A 20,146-nucleotide genomic window follows, 5' to 3' on the forward strand; every position below is an offset into this window, starting at 1 on the left:
GTATTAATCTAGTAATGTACCAGTCTAGTAATGTACCAGTCTAGTAATGTATTAATCTAGTAATGTATTAATCTAGTAATGTATTAATCTAGTAATGTATTAATCTAGTAATGTACCAGTCTAGTAATGTATTAATCAAGTAATGTATTAATCTAGTAATGTATTAATCTAGTAATGTATTAATCTAGTAATTTACCAGTCTAGTAATGTACCAGTCTAGTAATGTATTAATCTAGTAATGTACCAGTCTAGTAATGTATTAATCTAGTAATGTACCAGTCTAGTAATGTATTAATCTAGTAATTTACCAGTCTAGTAATGTATTAATCTAGTAATGTATTAATCTAATAATGTATTAATCTAATAATGTATTCATCTAATAATGTATTCATCTAGTAATGTACTCATCTGGGGCGGCAGGGTAGCATAGTGTTTAGAGCGTTGGTCTAGTAACCGGAAGGTTGCAAGTTCAAATCCCTGAGCTGACAAGGTACAAATCTGTTGTTCTGCCCCCTGAACAAGGCAGTTAACCCACTGTTCCTAGGCCGTCATTGAAAATAAGAATTTGTTCTTAACCGACTTGCCTAGTTAAATAAAGGTAAAATAAAAAAAAATCTAGTAATGTTTTCATCTAGTAATGTATTCATCTAATAATGTATTAATCTAGTAATGTATTCATCTAGTAATGTACTAATCTAGTAACGTATTCAGCTAATAATGTATTAATCTAGTAATGTATTCATCTAGTAATGTATTCATCTAGTAATGTATTAATCTAATAATGTATTAATCTAGTAATGTATTAATCTAGTAATGTATTAATCTAGTAATGTATTAATCTAGTAATGTATTAATCTAGTAATGTACCAGTCTAGTAATGTACCAGTCTAGTAATGTATTAATCTAGTAATGTATAAATCTAGTAATGTATTAATCTAGTAATGTACCAGTCTAGTAATGTATTAATCTAGTAATGTATTCATCTAATAATGTATTAATCTAGTAATGTATTAATCTAGTAATGTATTCATCTAGTAATGTATTCATCTAGTAATGTATTCATCTAATAATGTATTAATCTAGTAATGTATTAATCTAGTAATGTATTAATCTAGTAATGTACCAGTCTAGTAATGTACCAGTCTAGTAATGTATTAATCTAGTAATGTATTAATCTAGTAATGTACCAGTCTAGTAATGTACCAGTCTAGTAATGTACCAGTCTAGTAATGTACCAGTCTATTAATGTACCAGTCTAGTAATGTACCAGTCTAGTAATGTATTAATCTAGTAATGTATTAATCTAGTAATGCATTAATCTAGTAATGTACCAATCTAGTAATGTACCAGTCTAGTGATGTACCAGTCTAGTAATGTACCAGTCTAGTAATTTATGAATCTAGTAATGTATTAATCTAGTAATGTACCAATCTAGTGATGTACCAATCTAGTAATGTACCAGTCTAGTAATGTATTAATCTAGTAATATATTAATCTAGTAATGTATTAATCTAGTAATGTATTAATCTAGTAATGTACCAGTCTAGTAATGTATTAATCTAGTAATGTATTAATCTAGTAATGTATTAATCTAGTAATGTATTAATCTAGTAATTTACCAGTCTAGTAATGTACCAGTCTAGTAATGTATTAATCTAGTAATGTATTAATCTAGTAATGTATTAATCTAGTAATGCATTAATCTAGTAATGTATTAATCTAGTAATGTACCAGTCTAGTAATGTATTAATCTAGTAATGTATTAATCTAGTAATGTATTAATCTAGTAATGTATTAATCTAGTAATTTACCAGTCTAGTAATGTACCAGTCTAGTAATGTATTAATCTAGTAATGTATTAATCTAGTAATGTATTAATCTAGTAATATATTAATCTAGTAATGCATTAATCTAGTAATGTATTAATCTAGTAATGTACCAGTCTAGTAATGTATTAATCTAGTAATGTATTAATCTAGTAATGTATTAATCTAGTAATGTATTAATCTAGTAATTTACCAGTCTAGAAATGTACCAGTCTAGTAATGTATTAATCTAGTAATGTACCAGTCTAGTAATGTATTAATCTAGTAATGTACCAGTCTAGTAATGTATTAATCTAGTAATTTACCAGTCTAGTAATGTATTAATCTAGTAATGTATTAATCTAATAATGTATTAATCTAATAATGTATTCATCTAATAATGTATTCATCTAGTAATGTACTCATCTGGGGCGGCAGGGTAGCATAGTGTTTAGAGCGTTGGTCTAGTAACCGGAAGGTTGCAAGTTCAAATCCCTGAGCTGACAAGGTACAAATCTGTTGTTCTGCCCCCTGAACAAGGCAGTTAACCCACTGTTCCTAGGCCGTCATTGAAAATAAGAATTTGTTCTTAACTGACTTGCCTAGTTAAATAAAGGTAAAATAAAAAAAAATCTAGTAATGTATTCATCTAGTAATGTATTCATCTAATAATGTATTAATCTAGTAATGTATTCATCTAGTAATGTACTAATCTAGTAACGTATTCAGCTAATAATGTATTAATCTAGTAATGTATTCATCTAGTAATGTATTCATCTAGTAATGTATTCATCTAGTAATGTATTCATCTAATAATGTATTAATCTAGTAATGTATTAATCTAGTAATGTATTAATCTAGTAATGTATTAATCTAGTAATGTATTAATCTAGTAATGTACCAGTCTAGTAATGTACCAGTCTAGTAATGTATTAATCTAGTAATGTATAAATCTAGTAATGTATTAATCTAGTAATGTACCAGTCTAGTAATGTATTAATCTAGTAATGTATTCATCTAATAATGTATTAATCTAGTAATGTATTCATCTAGTAATGTATTCATCTAGTAATGTATTCATCTAGTAATGTACCAGTCTAGTAATGTACCAGTCTAGTAATGTATTAATCTAGTAATGTATTAATCTAGTAATGTACCAGTCTAGTAATGTACCAGTCTAGTAATGTACCAGTCTAGTAATGTACCAGTCTAGTAATGTACCAGTCTAGTAATGTACCAGTCTAGTAATGTATTAATCTAGTAATGTATTAATCTAGTAATGCATTAATCTAGTAATGTACCAATCTAGTAACGTACCAGTCTAGTGATGTACCAGTCTAGTAATGTACCAGTCTAGTAATTTATGAATCTAGTAATGTATTAATCTAGTAATGTACCAATCTAGTGATGTACCAATCTAGTAATGTACCAGTCTAGTAATGTATTAATCTAGTAATGTATTAATCTAGTAATGCATTAATCTAGTAATGTACCAATCTAGTAATGTACCAGTCTAGTAATGTACCAGTCTAGTAATGTACCAGTCTAGTAATGTATTAATCTAGTAATGTATTAATCTAGTAATGTATTAATCTAGTAATGTACCAGTCTAGTAATGTATTAATCTAGTAATGTATTAATCTAGTAATGTATTAATCTAGTAATGTACCAGTCTAGTAATGTATTAATCTAGTAATGTACCAATCTAGTAATGTACCAGTCTAGTAATGTATTAATCTAGTAATGTATTAATCTAGTAATGTATTAATCTAGTAATGTATTAATCTAGTAATGTACCAGTCTAGTAATGTATTAATCGAGTAATGTATTAATCTAGTAATGTATTAATCTAGTAATTTACCAGTCTAGTAATGTACCAGTCTAGTAATGTATTAATCTAGTAATGTACCAGTCTAGTAATGTATTAATCTAGTAATGTACCAGTCTAGTAATGTATTAATCTAGTAATTTACCAGTCTAGTAATGTATTAATCTAGTAATGTACCAGTCTAGTAATGTATTAATCTAGTAATTTACCAGTCTAGTAATGTATTAATCTAGTAATGTACTAATCTAGTAATGTATTAATCTAGTAATGTATTAATCTAGTAATGTATTAATCTAATAATGTATTAATCTAATAATGTATTCATCTAATAATGTACTCATCTGGGGCGGCAGGGTAGCATAGTGTTTAGAGCGTTGGTCTAGTAACCGGAAGGTTGCAAGTTCAAATCCCTGAGCTGACAAGGTACAAATCTGTTGTTCTGCCCCCTGAACAAGGCAGTTAACCCACTGTTCCTAGGCCGTCATTGAAAATAAGAATTTGTTCTTAACTGACTTGCCTAGTTAAATAAAGGTAAAATAAAAAAAAATCTAGTAATGTATTCATCTAGTAACGTATTCAGCTAATAATGTATTAATCTAGTAATGTATTCATCTAGTAATGTATTCATCTAGTAATGTATTCATCTAATAATGTATTAATCTAGTAATGTATTAATCTAGTAATGTATTAATCTAGTAATGTACCAGTCTAGTAATGTATTAATCTAGTAATGTATAAATCTAGTAATGTATTAATCTAGTAATGTACCAGTCTAGTAATGTATTAATCTAGTAATGTATTCATCTAATAATGTATTAATCTAGTAATGTATTCATCTAGTAATGTATTCATCTAGTAATGTATTCATCTAGTAATGTACCAGTCTAGTAATGTACCAGTCTAGTAATGTATTAATCTAGTAATGTATTAATCTAGTAATGTACCAGTCTAGTAATGTACCAGTCTAGTAATGTACCAGTCTAGTAATGTACAAGTCTAGTAATGTACCAGTCTAGTAATGTACCAGTCTAGTAATGTATTAATCTAGTAATGTATTAATCTAGTAATGCATTACTCTAGTAATGTACCAATCTAGTAACGTACCAGTCTAGTGATGTACCAGTCTAGTAATGTACCAGTCTAGTAATTTATGAATCTAGTAATGTATTAATCTAGTAATGTACCAATCTAGTGATGTACCAATCTAGTAATGTACCAGTCTAGTAATGTATTAATCTAGTAATGTATTAATCTAGTAATGCATTAATCTAGTAATGTACCAATCTAGTAATGTACCAGTCTAGTAATGTACCAGTCTAGTAATGTACCAGTCTAGTAATGTATTAATCTAGTAATGTATTAATCTAGTAATGTATTAATCTAGTAATGTACCAGTCTAGTAATGTATTAATCTAGTAATGTATTAATCTAGTAATGTATTAATCTAGTAATGTACCAGTCTAGTAATGTATTAATCTAGTAATGTACCAATCTAGTAATGTACCAGTCTAGTAATGTATTAATCTAGTAATGTATTAATCTAGTAATGTATTAATCTAGTAATGTATTAATCTAGTAATGTACCAGTCTAGTAATGTATTAATCGAGTAATGTATTAATCTAGTAATGTATTAATCTAGTAATTTACCAGTCTAGTAATGTACCAGTCTAGTAATGTATTAATCTAGTAATGTACCAGTCTAGTAATGTATTAATCTAGTAATGTACCAGTCTAGTAATGTATTAATCTAGTAATTTACCAGTCTAGTAATGTATTAATCTAGTAATGTACCAGTCTAGTAATGTATTAATCTAGTAATTTACCAGTCTAGTAATGTATTAATCTAGTAATGTATTAATCTAGTAATGTACCAGTCTAGTAATGTACCAGTCTAGTAATGTATTAATCTAGTAATGTATTAATCTAGTAATGTATTAATCTAGTAATGTACCAGTCTAGTAATGTACCAATCTAGTAATGTACCAGTCTAGTAATGTACTAATCTAGTAATGTATTAATCTAGTAATGTATTAATCTAGTAATGTATTAATCTAATAATGTATTAATCTAATAATGTATTCATCTAATAATGTACTCATCTGGGGCGGCAGGGTAGCATAGTGTTTAGAGCGTTGGTCTAGTAACCGGAAGGTTGCAAGTTCAAATCCCTGAGCTGACAAGGTACAAATCTGTTGTTCTGCCCCCTGAACAAGGCAGTTAACCCACTGTTCCTAGGCCGTCATTGAAAATAAGAATTTGTTCTTAACTGACTTGCCTAGTTAAATAAAGGTAAAATAAAAAAAAATCTAGTAATGTATTCATCTAGTAATGTATTCATCTAATAATGTATTAATCTAGTAATGTATTCATCTAGTAATGTACTAATCTAGTAACGTATTCAGCTAATAATGTATTAATCTAGTAATGTATTAATCTAGTAATGTATTCATCTAGTAATGTATTAATCTAGTAATGTACCAGTCTAGTAATGTATTCATCTAATAATGTATTAATCTAGCAATGTATTAATCTAGTAATGTATTAATCTAGTAATGTATTAATCTAGTAATGTACCAGTCTAGTAATGTATTAATCTAGTAATGTATAAATCTAGTAATGTATTAATCTAGTAATGTACCAGTCTAGTAATGTATTAATCTAGTAATGTATTCATCTAATAATGTATTAATCTAGTAATGTATTAATCTAGTAATGTATTAATCTAGTAATGTATTAATCTAGTAATGTACCAGTCTAGTAATGTACCAGTCTAGTAATGTATTAATCTAGTAATGTATTAATCTAGTAATGTACCAGTCTAGTAATGTACCAGTCTAGTAATGTACCAGTCTAGTAATGTATTAATCTAGTAATGTATAAATCTAGTAATGTATTAATCTAGTAATGTACCAGTCTAGTAATGTATTAATCTAGTAATGTATTCATCTAATGATGTATTAATCTAGTAATGTATTAATCTAGTAATGTATTAATCTAGTAATGTACCAGTCTAGTAATGTACCAGTCTAGTAATGTATTAATCTAGTAATGTACCAGTCTAGTAATGTACCAGTCTAGTAATGTATTAATCTAGTAATGTATTAATCTAGTAATGTACCAGTCTAGTAATGTACCAGTCTAGTAATGTACCAGTCTAGTAATGTACCAGTCTAGTAATGTACCAGTCTAGTAATGTATTAATCTAGTAATATATTCATCTAGTAATGTATTCATCTAGTAATGTACTAATCTAGTAACGTATTCAGCTAATAATGTACTAATCTAGAAATGTACTAATCTAGTAATGTACTAATCTAGTAATGTACTAATCTAGTAATGTACTAATCTAGTAATGTATTAATCTAGTAATGTATTAATCTAGTAATGTATTAATCTAGTAATGTACCAGTCTAGTAATGTATTAATCTAGTAATGTATTAATCTAGTAATGTATTAATATAGTAATGTACTAATCTAGAAATGTACTAATCTAGTAATGTACTAATCTAGTAATGTACTAATCTAGTAATGTACTAATCTAGTAATGTACTAATCTAGTAATGTATTCATCTAATAATGTATTAATCTAGTAATGTATTAATCTAGTAATGTATTAATCTAGTAATGTATTAATCTAATAATGTATTAATCTAGTAATGTATTAATCTAGTAATGTACTAATCTAGTAATGTACTAATCTAGTAATGTGTAAGATACATTTTTGGCAGAGTTCTAAAAAGTAAAATCAGGAGAAGAGAAACTGTAACTGGAAAGAACATGGCTGTGTTTACACAGGCAGCCCAATTCTGATCTTTTCACTAACATGGCTGTGTTTACACAGGCAGCCCAATTCTGATCTTTTCACTAATTGTTCTTTTGACCAATTAGACCAGTTGAAGCAGATCTGATGTGATTTGTCAAAATACCAATTAGTGGGAAAAAAAAGATCAGAATCTGTCTGCCTGTGTGAATGCAGCCATGGAGGTGAACGTTAGCCTGTTTCATCAGATATGGGAGTAGATTCTTACATGGCGGAGCGGATGTCCACGGTCCCCTTCAGTTTCTCCTCGCTGTCGCTCTCAAAGTACATGAGTTTATCGTCTCTCAGTACGAACCAGCGCAGCTTCCAGTTCCGTCTGGACAGAGTGGACATGCCACCTCCCTTCTTATACAGCCAGCCACTCTTCAGACTGTCCTGCTTCGCCCTGAACCACATGAAGGTGTCGTCCTTCAACACACACCACCTCCGTCGCCATGGGATCATCAGTCCACCTGGAGAACGGAGGGGGGGAGGGTTACAGTGCCTTGCGAAAGTATTCGGCCCCCTTGAACTTTGCGACCTTTTGCCACATTTCAGGCTTCAAACATAAATATATAAAACTTTATTTTTTTTGTGAAGAATCAACAACAAGTGGGACACAATCATGAAGTGGAACGACATTTATTGGATATTTCAAACTTTTTTAACAAATCAAAAACTGAAAAATTGGGCGTGCAAAATTATTCAGCCCCTTTACTTTCAGTGCAGCAAACTCTCTCCAGAAGTTCAGTGAGGATCTCTGAATGATCCAATGTTGACCTAAATGACTAATGATGATAAATACAATCCACCTGTGTGTAATCAAGTCTCTGTATAAATGCACCTGCACTGTGATAGTCTCAGAGGTCCGTTAAAAGCGCAGAGAGCATCATGAAGAACAAGGAACACACCAGGCAGGTCCGAGATACAGTTGTGAAGAAGTTTAAAGCCGGATTTGGATACAAAAAGATTTCCCAAGCTTTAAACATCCCAAGGAGCACTGTGCAAGCGATAATATTGAAATGGAAGGAGTATCAGACCACTGCAAATCTACCAAGACCTGGCCGTCCCTCTAAACTTTCAGCTCATACAAGGAGAAGACTGATCAGAGATGCAGCCAAGAGGCCCATGATCACTCTGGATGAACTGCAGAGATCTACAGCTGAGGTGGGAGACTCTGGCCATAGGACAACAATCAGTCGTATATTGCACAAATCTGGCCTTTATGGAAGAGTGGCAAGAAGAAAGCCATTTCTTAAAGATATCCATAAAAAGTTTGCCACAAGCCACCTGGGAGACACACCAAACATGTGGAAGAAGGTGCTCTGGTCAGATGAAACCAAAATTGAACTTTTTGGCAACAATGCAAAACGTTATGTTTGGCGTAAAAGCAACACAGTTGAACACACCATCCCCACTGTCAAACATGGTGGTGGCAGCATCATGGTTTGGGCCTGCTTTTCTTCAGCAGGGACAGGGAAGATGGTTAAAATTGATGGGAAGATGGATGGAGCCAAATACAGGACCATTCTGGAAGAAAACCTGATGGAGTCTGCAAAAGACCTGAGACTGGGACGGAGATTTGTCTTCCAACAAGACAAGGATCCAAAACATAAAGCAAAATCTACAATGGAATGGTTCAAAAATAAACATATCCAGGTGTTAGAATGGCCAAGTCAAAGTCCAGACCTGAATCCAATCGAGAATCTGTGGAAAGAACTGAAAACTGCTGTTCACAAATGCTCTCCATCCAACCTCACTGAGCTCGAGCTGTTTTGCAAGGAGGAATGGGAAAAAATGTCAGTCTCTCGATGTGCAAAACTGATAGAGACATACCCCAAGCGACTTACAGCTGTAATCGCAGCAAAAGGTGGCGCTACAAAGTATTAACTTAAGGGGGCTGAATAATTTTGCACGCCCAATTTTTCAGTTTTTGATTTGTTAAAAAAGTTTAAAATATCTGGTATGCTAACGTGCTAACCCTACCAGCCAGACTTACTGGTATGCTAACGTGCTAACCCTACCAGCCCGCCAGAGGAGTTACTGGTATGCTAACGTGCTAACCCTACCAGCCAGCCTGAGGACTTACTGGTATGCTAACGTGCTAACTCTACCAGCCAGCCAGAGGACTTACTGGTATGCTAACGTGCTAACCCTACCAGCCAGCCAGAGGACCACAACACTACAACAGTGTCTTCAGTGCAACATTGTTGGCCAGTGGTCCACCAGCTGACTGTCTCTCTGTCCAGACGTCTGGTTTCAGAGCACTTCAGAACTCTCTCTCTGTCCAGACGTCTGGTTTCAGGGCACCTCAGAACTCTCTCTCTGTCCAGACGTCTGGTTTCAGATCCCCTCAGAACTCTCTCTCTGTCCAGACGTCTGGTTTCAGATCCCCTCAGAACTCTCTCTCTGTCCAGACGTCTGGTTTCAGAGCACTTCAGAACTCTCTCTTTGTCCGGACGTCTGGTTTCAGATCCCCTCAAAACTCTCTCTCTGTCCAGACGTCTGGTTGCAGGGCACCTCAGAACAACAGGACTTGAATGGCAATATATGGCAGGAGCGGCGAAAACTGCTGCTGGTTTTAATTGGCTGATCCAGCAGTCCGTCACCATCTAGGACCTCACCCTCTCTGTGGATTTCAAAAGGGTGAGCAGCGCAAGTAATGGACTAAACGAGGGAGTTCGAGAAATCAGAAAGTATGATTCTAAGAAATTGTTTTCACATATAAACTTTATATGTCCTAACTTAGAATCTTAAAATAACTCTCCAAAAATAACATGGTCGCTGTGATAGAACATTTCTTCTGATTGGGGATTTACCAAAGTCGAATTTAATACAGCTGAAGCTATCTTTCTCCATCTTCCATCTCTATTTTAAACACACCCCCTCAGGCTCCATGAGCCTGCAATTCAAGCCTGTGGACGAGGTTACTCAGTACTGACCCTTCATGTAGAGGTAGCTGTGGAAGTATGGAGGCCCAGAGCCATTCAGTAGATTCACCCTCCCATTGGACACCTCCTCGTCTGTGTCCACATAGCCATCGTTGCTTGTGTCACTGTCTATAAACTGAGACAAAACACAGAGATTCATTATTACATAGCCATTTAGCAGACGCTCATATCCCATTATTCAGGTGTAGGAAGCACCATGCTCAACTGACTGAGCCACCGTGCAGAGGGCCACCGCGTAGAGGGCCACCGCGCAGAGGACCACCGCGCAGAGGACCACCGCGCAGAGGGCCACGGTGCAGAGGACCACCGTGCAGAGGGCCACGGCGCAGAGGGCCACCATGCAGAGGGCCACCGCGCAGAGGGCCACGGTGCAGAGGACCACCGTGCAGAGGGCCACGGCGCAGAGGGCCACCATGCAGAGGGCCACCGTGCAGAGGGCCACCGTGCAGAGGGCCACCGCGCAGAGGGCCACAGTACAGAGGGCCACTGTATCTCGGACACCCAGAACAGAAATCATGCATAATATCGTCAGACGCTGGATTTCTGTTGCGTGCATCCGTCCACAAGATATTATCACAGAGCAAAATGTATTTGACTGGAAGACCTATGTCTATTAGTAACATAATGGACATCTTCCCATTCAACTCTGCACCCTGAGATTCAACAAGGAACAAGTTTGACTCTAGAGAGAAGTCATTGACTGATTGAGACTTGAAGGAGTCAGCTCCCTGGAAATGCCGAATAGGGCTCTTAAGCTCATCACTGTGTTGTCTTGGGGACCTTTCTTCTTCTTCTTGCTAATGTTGTTATAAATATAAGCTGTTACCACTTTCCAACACATACGCTTTCTGATTCATAGTTGTAACAAGAGGTAAGGCCACAATTAACATATAGCCTACAGTAACAAACTAATGAAAATGCTATTGATTTATTTGAAATAAAATACAATTGTTTACTGTAACGTTACCTTAAACTTTTACAAACACAAATCATTATTTTTGTGAAATCATATATGCAATGTATTTATTACACTGTTATGATGTTGCAGTCAAAATGCTCATTAGCTTGAAGGGGTGTACCTTGAGGCCCAGTGGTTTTAGTGTTAACATGTGCTGTAGTACATCAAGATGGATGTTTTAACATGTAGTTGGATATATTATGGATCCCCATTCGTTCCTGTCAAGGTAGCAGCTACTCTTCCTGGGGTTTATTATGGATCCCCATTAGTTCCTGCCAAGGCAGCAGCTACTCTTCCCGGGGTTTATTATGGATCCCCATTAGTTCCTGCCAAGGCAGCAGCTACTCTTCCTGGGGTTTATTATGGATCCCTATTAGTTCCTGCCGAGGCAGCAGCTACTCTTCCTGGGGTTTATTATGGATCCCCATTAGTTCCTGCCGAGGCAGCAGCTACTCTTCCTGGGGTTTATTATGGATCCCCATTAGTTCCTGCCAAAGCAGCAGCTACTCTTCCTGGGGTTTATTATGGATACCCATTAGTTCCTGTCAAGGCAGCAGCTACTCTTCCTGGGGTTTATTATGGATCCCCATTAGTTCCTGCCGAGGCAGCAGGTACTCTTCCTGGGGTTTATTATGGATCCCTATTAGTTCCTGCCAAGGCAGCAGCTACTCTTCCTGGGGTTTATTATGGATCCCTATTAGTTCCTGCCAAGGCAGCAGCTACTCTTCCTGGGGTTTATTATGGATCCCCATTAGTTCCTGCCAAGGCAGCAGCTACTCTTCCTGGGGTTTATTATGGATCCCCATTAGTTCCTGCCAAGGCAGCAGCTATTCTTCCTGGGGTTTATTATGGATCCCCATTAGTTCCTGCCAAGGCAGCAGCTACTCTTCCTGGGGTTTATTATGGATCCCCATTAGCAGCTACTCTTCCTGGGGTTTATTATGGAGCCCCATTAGTTCCTGCCAAGGCAGCAGATACTCTTCCTGGGGTTTATTATGGATCCCCATTAGTTCCTTCCAAGGCAGCAGCTACTCTTCCTGGGGTTTATTATGGATCCCCATTAGCAGCTACTCTTCCTGGGGTTTATTATGGAGCCCCATTAGTTCCTGCCAAGGCAGCAGCTACTCTTCCTGGGGTTTATTATGGATCCCCATTAGTTCCTGTCAAGGCAGCAGCTACTCTTCCTGGGGTTTATTATGGATCCCCATTAGTTCCTGCCAAGGCAGCAGCTACTCTTCCTGGGGTTTATTATGGATCCCCATTAGTTCCTGTCAAGGCAGCAGCTACTCTTCCTGGGGTTTATTATGGATCCCCATTAGTTCCTGCCAAGGCAGCAGCTACTCTTCCTGGGGTTTATTATGGAGCCCCATTAGTTCCTGCCAAGGCAGCAGATACTCTTCCTGGGGTTTATTATGGATCCCCATTAGTTCCTGCCAAGGCAGCAGCTACTCTTCCTGGGGTTTATTATGGATCCCCATTAGTTCCTGCCAAGGCAGCAGCTACTCTTCCTGGGGTTTATTATGGATCCCCATTAGCAGATACTCTTCCTGGGGTTTATTATGGATCCCCATTAGCAGCTACTCTTCCTGGGGTTTATTATGGAGCCCCATTAGTTCCTGCCAAGGCAGCAGCTACTCTTCCTGGGGTTTATTATGGATCCCCATTAGTTCCTGCCAAGGCAGCAGCTACTCTTCCTGGGGTTTATTATGGATCCCCATTAGTTCCTGCCAAGGCAGCAGCTACTCTTCCTGGGGTTTATTATGGATCCCCATTAGTTCCTGCCAAGGCAGCAGCTACTCTTCCTGGGGTTTATTATGGATCCCCATTAGTTCCTGCCAAGGCAGCAGATACTCTTCCTGTGGTTTATTATGGATCCCCATTAGTTCCTGCCAAGGCAGCAGCTACTCTTCCTGGGGTTTATTATGGATCCCCATTAGCAGCTACTCTTCCTGGGGTTTATTATGGATCCCCATTAGTTCCTGCCAAGGCAGCAGCTACTCTTCCTGGGGTTTATTATGGATCCCCATTAGTTCCTGCCAAGGCAGCAGCTACTCTTCCTGGGGTTTATTATGGATCCCCATTAGTTCCTGCCAAGGCAGCAGATACTCTTCCTGTGGTTTATTATGGATCCCCATTAGTTCCTGCCAAGGCAGCAGCTACTCTTCCTGGGGTTTATTATGGATCCCCATTAGCAGCTACTCTTCCTGGGGTTTATTATGGATCCCCATTAGCAGCTACTCTTCCTGGGGTTTATTATGGATCCTCATTAGTTCCTGCCAAGGCAGCAGCTACTCTACCTGGGGTTTATTATGGATCCCCATTAGTTCCTGCCAAGGCAGCAGCTACTCTTCCTGGGGTTTATTATGGATCCCCATTAGCAGCTACTCTTCCTGGGGTTTATTATGGATCCCCATTAGCAGCTACTCTTCCTGGGGTTTATTATGGATCCTCATTAGTTCCTGCCAAGGCAGCAGCTACTCTACCTGGGGTTTATTATGGATCCCCATTAGTTCCTGCCAAGGCAGCAGCTACTCTACCTGGGGTTTATTATGGATCCCCATTAGTTCCTGCCAAGGCAGCAGCTACTCTACCTGGGGTTTATTATGGATCCCCATTAGTTCCTGCCAAGGCAGCAGCTACTCTTCCCGGGGTTTATTATGGATCCCCATTAGTTCCTGCCAAGGCAGCAGCTACTCTTCCTGGGGTTTATTATGGATCCCCATTAGTTCCTGCCAAGGCAGCAGCTACTCTTCCTGGGGTTTATTATGGATCCCCATTAGTTCCTGTCAAGGCAGCAGCTACTCTTCCTGGGGTTTATTATGGATCCCCATTAGTTCCTGCCAAGGCAGCAGCTACTCTTCCTGGGGTTTATTATGGATCCCCATTAGTTCCTGTCAAGGCAGCAGCTACTCTTCCTGGGGTTTATTATGGATCCTCATTAGTTACAGTACAGCAACATTAAGGCAGTTTTATACAATATTACATTTCCTAACATTTTTCACATCACATGAAGAACATTCCCTCAGGCCACTAACTCACACATCTACAATACAACACCCATACAGTTTGTGTGCGTAGAGTGCATGTCTTGTGTGTGTGCCCCCCCTCTATGTAATACTGTGGAATAGAGTTCCATGTAGTCATGGCTCTATGTAGTACTGTGGAATAGAGTTCCATGTAGTCATGGCTCTATGTAGTACTGTGGAATAGAGTTCCATGTAGTCATGGCTCTATGTAGTACTGTGGAATAGAGTTCCATGTAGTCATGGCTCTATGTAGTACTGTGGAATAGAGTTCCATGTAGTCATGGCTCTATGTAGTACTGTGGAATAGAGTTCCATGTAGTCATGGCTCTATGTAGTACTGTGGAATAGAGTTCCATGTAGTCATGGCTCTATGTAGTACTGTGGAATAGAGTTCCATGTAGTCATGGCTCTATGTAGTACTGTGGAATAGAGTTCCATGTAGTCATGTCTCTATGTAGTACTGTGGAATAGAGTTCCATGTAGTCATGGCTCTATGTAGTACTGTGGAATAGAGTTCCATGTAGTCATGGCTCTATGTAGTACTGTGGAATAGAGTTCCATGTAGTCATGTCTCTATGTAGTACTGTGGAATAGAGTTCCATGTAGTCATGGCTCTATGTAGTACTGTGGAATAGAGTTCCATGTAGTCATGGCTCTATGTAGTACTGTGGAATAGAGTTCCATGTAGTCATGGTCTCTCGGTCTCTCGGCCGCGACCGAGAGACCCATGGCGCTGGGCACAATTGGCCCAGCGTCGTCTGGGTTAGGGGAGAGTTTGGCCGGCAGGGATGTCCTTGTCCCATCGCGTACTAGCGACTCCTGTGGCGAGTGTTATTTGCTGGCATGTCATCTGTAAATTGCTAATCTTGCCAATGAAAATGTCACTAAAAGCAAAGTGAGTGAACAGAAGATATACATCAAATCAATATTTGGGGTGCCCACCCTTTCCCTTCAAAACAGCATCAATTCTTCTAGGTACACTTGCACACAGTTTTTGAAGAAACTCGGCAGGTAGGTTGGCCCAAACATTTCGGAGAACTAACCACAGTTCTGTGGATTTAGGCAGCCTCAGGTGCTTCTCTCTCTTCATGTAATCCCAGACAGACTCGATGATGTTGAGATCAGGAATCAGATCACATCACTTCCAGGACTCCTTGATCTTCTTTACCCTGAAGATCGTTCTCAATGACTTTTGCTGTATGTTTTAGGGTTGTTGTCATGCTGCAGAATAAATTAGGGGCTAATCAGATGCCTGCATGATGGATAAGTATCTGCCTGTTATTTTCAGCATTGAGGAGACCATTCATTCTGACCAAATCTCCAACTCCATTTGCAGAAATGCAGCCACACACTTGCAAGGAACCTCCACCATGCTTCACTGTTGAACCTCCACCATGCTTCACTGTTGAACCTCCACCATGCTTCACTGTTGAACCTCCACCATGCTTCACTGTTGAACCTCCACCATGCTTCACTGTTGAACCTCCACCATGCTTCACTGTTGAACCTCCACCATGCTTCACTGTTGCCTGCAGACACTCATTCGCTCTCCAGCCCTTCGGTGAACAAACTGCCTTCTGCTCCAGCGAAATATTTCACATTTTGACTAATCAGTCCAGAGCACCTGCTGCCATTTTTCTGCACCCCAGTTCCTGTGTTTTCGTGCATAGTTGAGTCGCTTGGCCTTGTTTCCACGTCGGCGGTATGGCTTTTTGGCCGCAAGTCTTCCACGAAGGCCACTTCTGACCAGACTTCTTCAGACAGTAGATGGATGTACCAGGGTCCCGCTGTTTTCTGCCAATTCTGATCCGATGGCACTGCTGGACATCTGATTGCGAAGGGAAGTAAGAATGATGCGTCTTTCATCTGCTGCAGTAAGTTTCCTTGGCCGACCACTGTGTCTAAGGTCCTCAACGCTGCACGTTTCTTTGTGCTTCTTCAAAAGAGCTTAGACATCTGGAAACCCCTGTCTGCCTGGGAGAGACCTGAGAGACCTGTCTGCCTGGGAGAGACCTGAGAGACCTGTCTGCCTGGGAGAGACCTGAGAGACCTGTCTGCCTGGGAGAGACCTGAGAGACCTGTCTGCCTGGGAGAGACCTGAGAGACCTGTCTGCCTGGGAGAGACCTGAGAGACCTGTCTGCCTGGGAGAGACCTGAGAGACCTGTCTGCCTGGGAGAGACCTGAGAGACCTGTCTGCCTGGGAGAGACCTGAGAGACCTGTCTGCCTGGGAGAGACCTGAGAGACCTGTCTGCCTGGGAGAGACCTGAGAGACCCGTCTGCCTGGGAGAGACCTGAGAGACCTGTCTGCCTGGGAGAGACCTGAGAGAGCTGTCTGCCTGGGAGAGACCTGAGAGACCTGTCTGCCTGGGAGAGACCTGAGAGACCTGTCTGCCTGGGAGAGACCTGAGAGACCTGTCTGCCTGGGAGAGACCTGAGAGACCTGTCTGCCTGGGAGAGACCTGAGAGACCTGTCTGCCTGGGAGAGACCTGAGAGACCCGTCTGCCTGGGAGAGACCTGAGAGACCCGTCTGCCTGGGAGAGACCTGAGAGACCCGTCTGCCTGGGAGAGACCTGAGAGACCCGTCTGCCTGGGAGAGACCTGAGAGACCCGTCTGCCTGGGAGAGACCTGAGAGACCCGTCTGCCTGGGAGAGACCTGAGAGACCCGTCTGCCTGGGAGAGACCTGAGAGACCTGTCTGCCTGGGAGAGACCTGAGAGACCTGTCTGCCTGGGAGAGACCTGAGAGACCTGTCTGCCTGGGAGAGACCTGAGAGACCTGTCTGCCTGGGAGAGACCTGAGAGACCTGTCTGCCTGGGAGAGACCTGAGAGACCTGTCTGCCTGGGAGAGACCTGAGAGACCTGTCTGCCTGGGAGAGACCTGAGAGACCTGTCTGCCTGGGAGAGACCTGAGAGACCTGTCTGCCTGGGAGAGACCTGAGAGACCTGTCTGCCTGGGAGAGACCTGAGAGACCTGTCTGCCTGGGAGAGACCTGAGAGACCTGTCTGCCTGGGAGAGACCTGAGAGACCTGTCTGCCTGGGAGAGACCTGAGAGACCTGTCTGCCTGGGAGAGACCTGAGAGACCTGTCTGCCTGGGAGAGACCTGAGAGACCCGTCTGCCTGGGAGAGACCTGAGAGACCTGTCTGCCTGGGAGAGACCTGAGAGACCCGTCTGCCTGGGAGAGACCTGAGAGACCTGTCTGCCTGGGAGAGACCTGAGAGACCTGTCTGCCTGGGAGAGACCTGAGAGACCTGTCTGCCTGGGAGAGACCTGAGAGACCCGTCTGCCTGGGAGAGACCTGAGAGACCTGTCTGCCTGGGAGAGACCTGAGAGACCTGTCTGCCTGGGAGAGACCTGAGAGACCTGTCTGCCTGGGAGAGACCTGAGAGACCTGTCTGCCTGGGAGAGACCTGAGAGACCTGTCTGCCTTATTGTCTTCCTGGGAGAGACCTTGCTGATGCAGTATAACTACCTCGTGTCTTGTTGCTGTACTCAGTCTTGACTTTTGACAGTAAACTGTCTTCAGCAACCTCGCCTTGTTAGCTGAGTTTGGTTGTTCCTCACCCAGTTTTATTCCTGCTACACAGCTGTTTGTTGTTCCTCACCCAGTTTTATTCCTGCTACACAGCTGTTTCTGTTGTTCCTCACCCAGTTTTATTCCTGCTACACAGCTGTTTGTTGTTCCTCATCCAGTTTTATTCCTGCTACACAGCTGTTTGTTGTTCCTCACCCAGTTTTACTCCTGCTACACAGCTGGTTGTTGTTCCTCACCCAGTTTTATTCCTGCTACACAGTGGTTTGTTGTTCCTCACCCAGTTTTATTCCTGCTCCACAGCTGTTTCTGTTGTTCCTCACCCAGTTTTATTCCTGCTACACAGCTGTTTCTGTTGTTCCTCGCCCAAATGTATTCCTGCTACACGGCTGTTTGTTATTCCTGCTACACAGCTGTTTCTGTTGTTCCTCACGCAGTTTTATTCCTGCTACACAGCTGTTTGTTGTTCCTCACCCAGTTTTATTCCTGCTACACAGCTGTTTCTGTTGTTCCTCACCCAGTTTTATTCCTGCTACACAGCTGTTTCTGTTGTTCCTCACCCAGTTTTATTCCTGCTTCACAGCTGTTTCTGTTGTTCCTCACCCAGTTTTATTCCTGCTACACAGCTGTTTCTGTTGTTCCTCACCCAGTTTTATTCCTGCTACACGGATGTTTGTTATTCCTGCTACACAGCTGTTGTTCCTCACCCAGTTTTATTCCTGCTACACAGCTGTTTCTGTTGTTCCTCACCCAGTTTTATTCCTGCTACACAGCTGTTTCTATTTCAGTTAATGATTTGTGTTTCAAATCTACATATTGAATTGATGATCGTTAGCAACTGTTTGGTATAATTGTTTAATCATACACCTGACTATATGCCTACCAAATCCCTGACTTTGTGCAAGTTTACCTAGAAGAATTGGTGCTGTTTTGAAGACTAAGGGTGGTCACACTAAATATGGATTCGATTTTTCTTCTGTTCACTCACTTTGCATTTAGTTAATTGATAAATATCAACTATTAACGTGTCTAATTTTGAAAGCATTCTTACAGCATGCCTAAAACTTTTACACAGCACTGTATGTACTATGTAGCTGGTACAGAACTGCGGTTGAAGTCGGAAGTTTACATACACTTAGGTTGGAGTCATTAAAACTCGTTTTTCAACAACTCCACAAATTTCTTGTTAACAAACCATAGTTTTGGCAAGTCGGTTCGGAAATCTACCTTGTGCATGAAACAAGTAATTTTTCCAACAATTGTTTACAGACAGATTATTTCACTTATAAATCACTGTATTACAATTCCAGTGGGTCAGAAGTTTACATACACTAAGTTGACTGTGCCTTTAGACAGCTTGGAAAATTACAGAAAATGATGTCATGGCTTTAGAAGCTTCTGATAGGCTAATTGACATCATCTGAGTCAATTGGAGGTGTACCTGTGGATGTATTTCAAGGCCTACCTTCAAATTCAGTGCCTCTGCTTGACATCATGGGAAAATCAACAAAAAAGAATCAGCCAAGACCTCCGCAAGGCTGGTTCATCCTTGGGAGCAATTTCCAAATGCCTGAAGGTAACACGTTCATCTGTACAAACAATAGTACGCAAGTATAAACACCATGGGACCACGCAGCCGTCATACCGCTCAGGAAGGAGATGCGTCTCTCTCCTAGAGACGAACGTACTTTGGTGCAAAAAGTGCAAATCAATCCAAGAACAACAGCAAAAGACCTTGTGAAGATGCTGGAGGAAACAGGTACAAAAGTATCTATATCCACAGTAAAACGAGTCGTATATCAACATAACCTGAAAGGCTGCTCAGCAAGGAAGAAGCCACTGCTCCAAAACCACCATGAAAAAGCCAGACTACAGTTTGCAACTGCACATGGGGACAAAGATTGTACTTTTTAGAGAAATGTCCTCTGGTCTGATGAAACAAAAATAGAACTGTTTGGCCATAATGACCATCGTTATGTTTGGAGGAAAAAGGGTGAGGCTTGCAACCCGAAGAACACCATCCCAACCGTGGCAGCATCATGTTGTGGAGGTTCTTTGCTGCAGGAGGTGCTGGTGCTCTTCACAAAATAGATGGCATCATGAGGATGGAAAATTATGTGGAAATATTGAAAGACATCTCAAGACATCAGTTAAAGCTTGGTCACAAATGGGTCTTCCAAATGGACAATGACCCCAAGCATACTTCCAAAGTTGCGGCAAATTGGCTTAAGGACAACAAAGTC

General features: G+C 40.0%; 1 protein-coding gene across 2 annotated transcripts in view; it reads right to left on the reverse strand.

Moving 5' to 3' along the window:
* Window positions 1-20,146, reverse strand: part of LOC139381006 (myosin X, like 3) — a 144,749-nt gene that overhangs the window by 42,300 nt on the left and 82,303 nt on the right. For both annotated transcript variants that reach the window (XM_071124232.1, XM_071124233.1), the window contains exons 22-23: window positions 10,376-10,499; window positions 7,663-7,906 (exon numbers count right to left, since the gene is read on the reverse strand). In XM_071124232.1, coding sequence (XP_070980333.1) covers window positions 7,663-7,906; window positions 10,376-10,499 — 368 coding nt within the window. The remainder of the gene's footprint in view (window positions 1-7,662; window positions 7,907-10,375; window positions 10,500-20,146) is intronic.

Source organism: Oncorhynchus clarkii, chromosome 22 (assembly GCF_045791955.1).
Source record: "Oncorhynchus clarkii lewisi isolate Uvic-CL-2024 chromosome 22, UVic_Ocla_1.0, whole genome shotgun sequence".
NCBI lineage: Eukaryota > Metazoa > Chordata > Actinopteri > Salmoniformes > Salmonidae > Oncorhynchus > Oncorhynchus clarkii.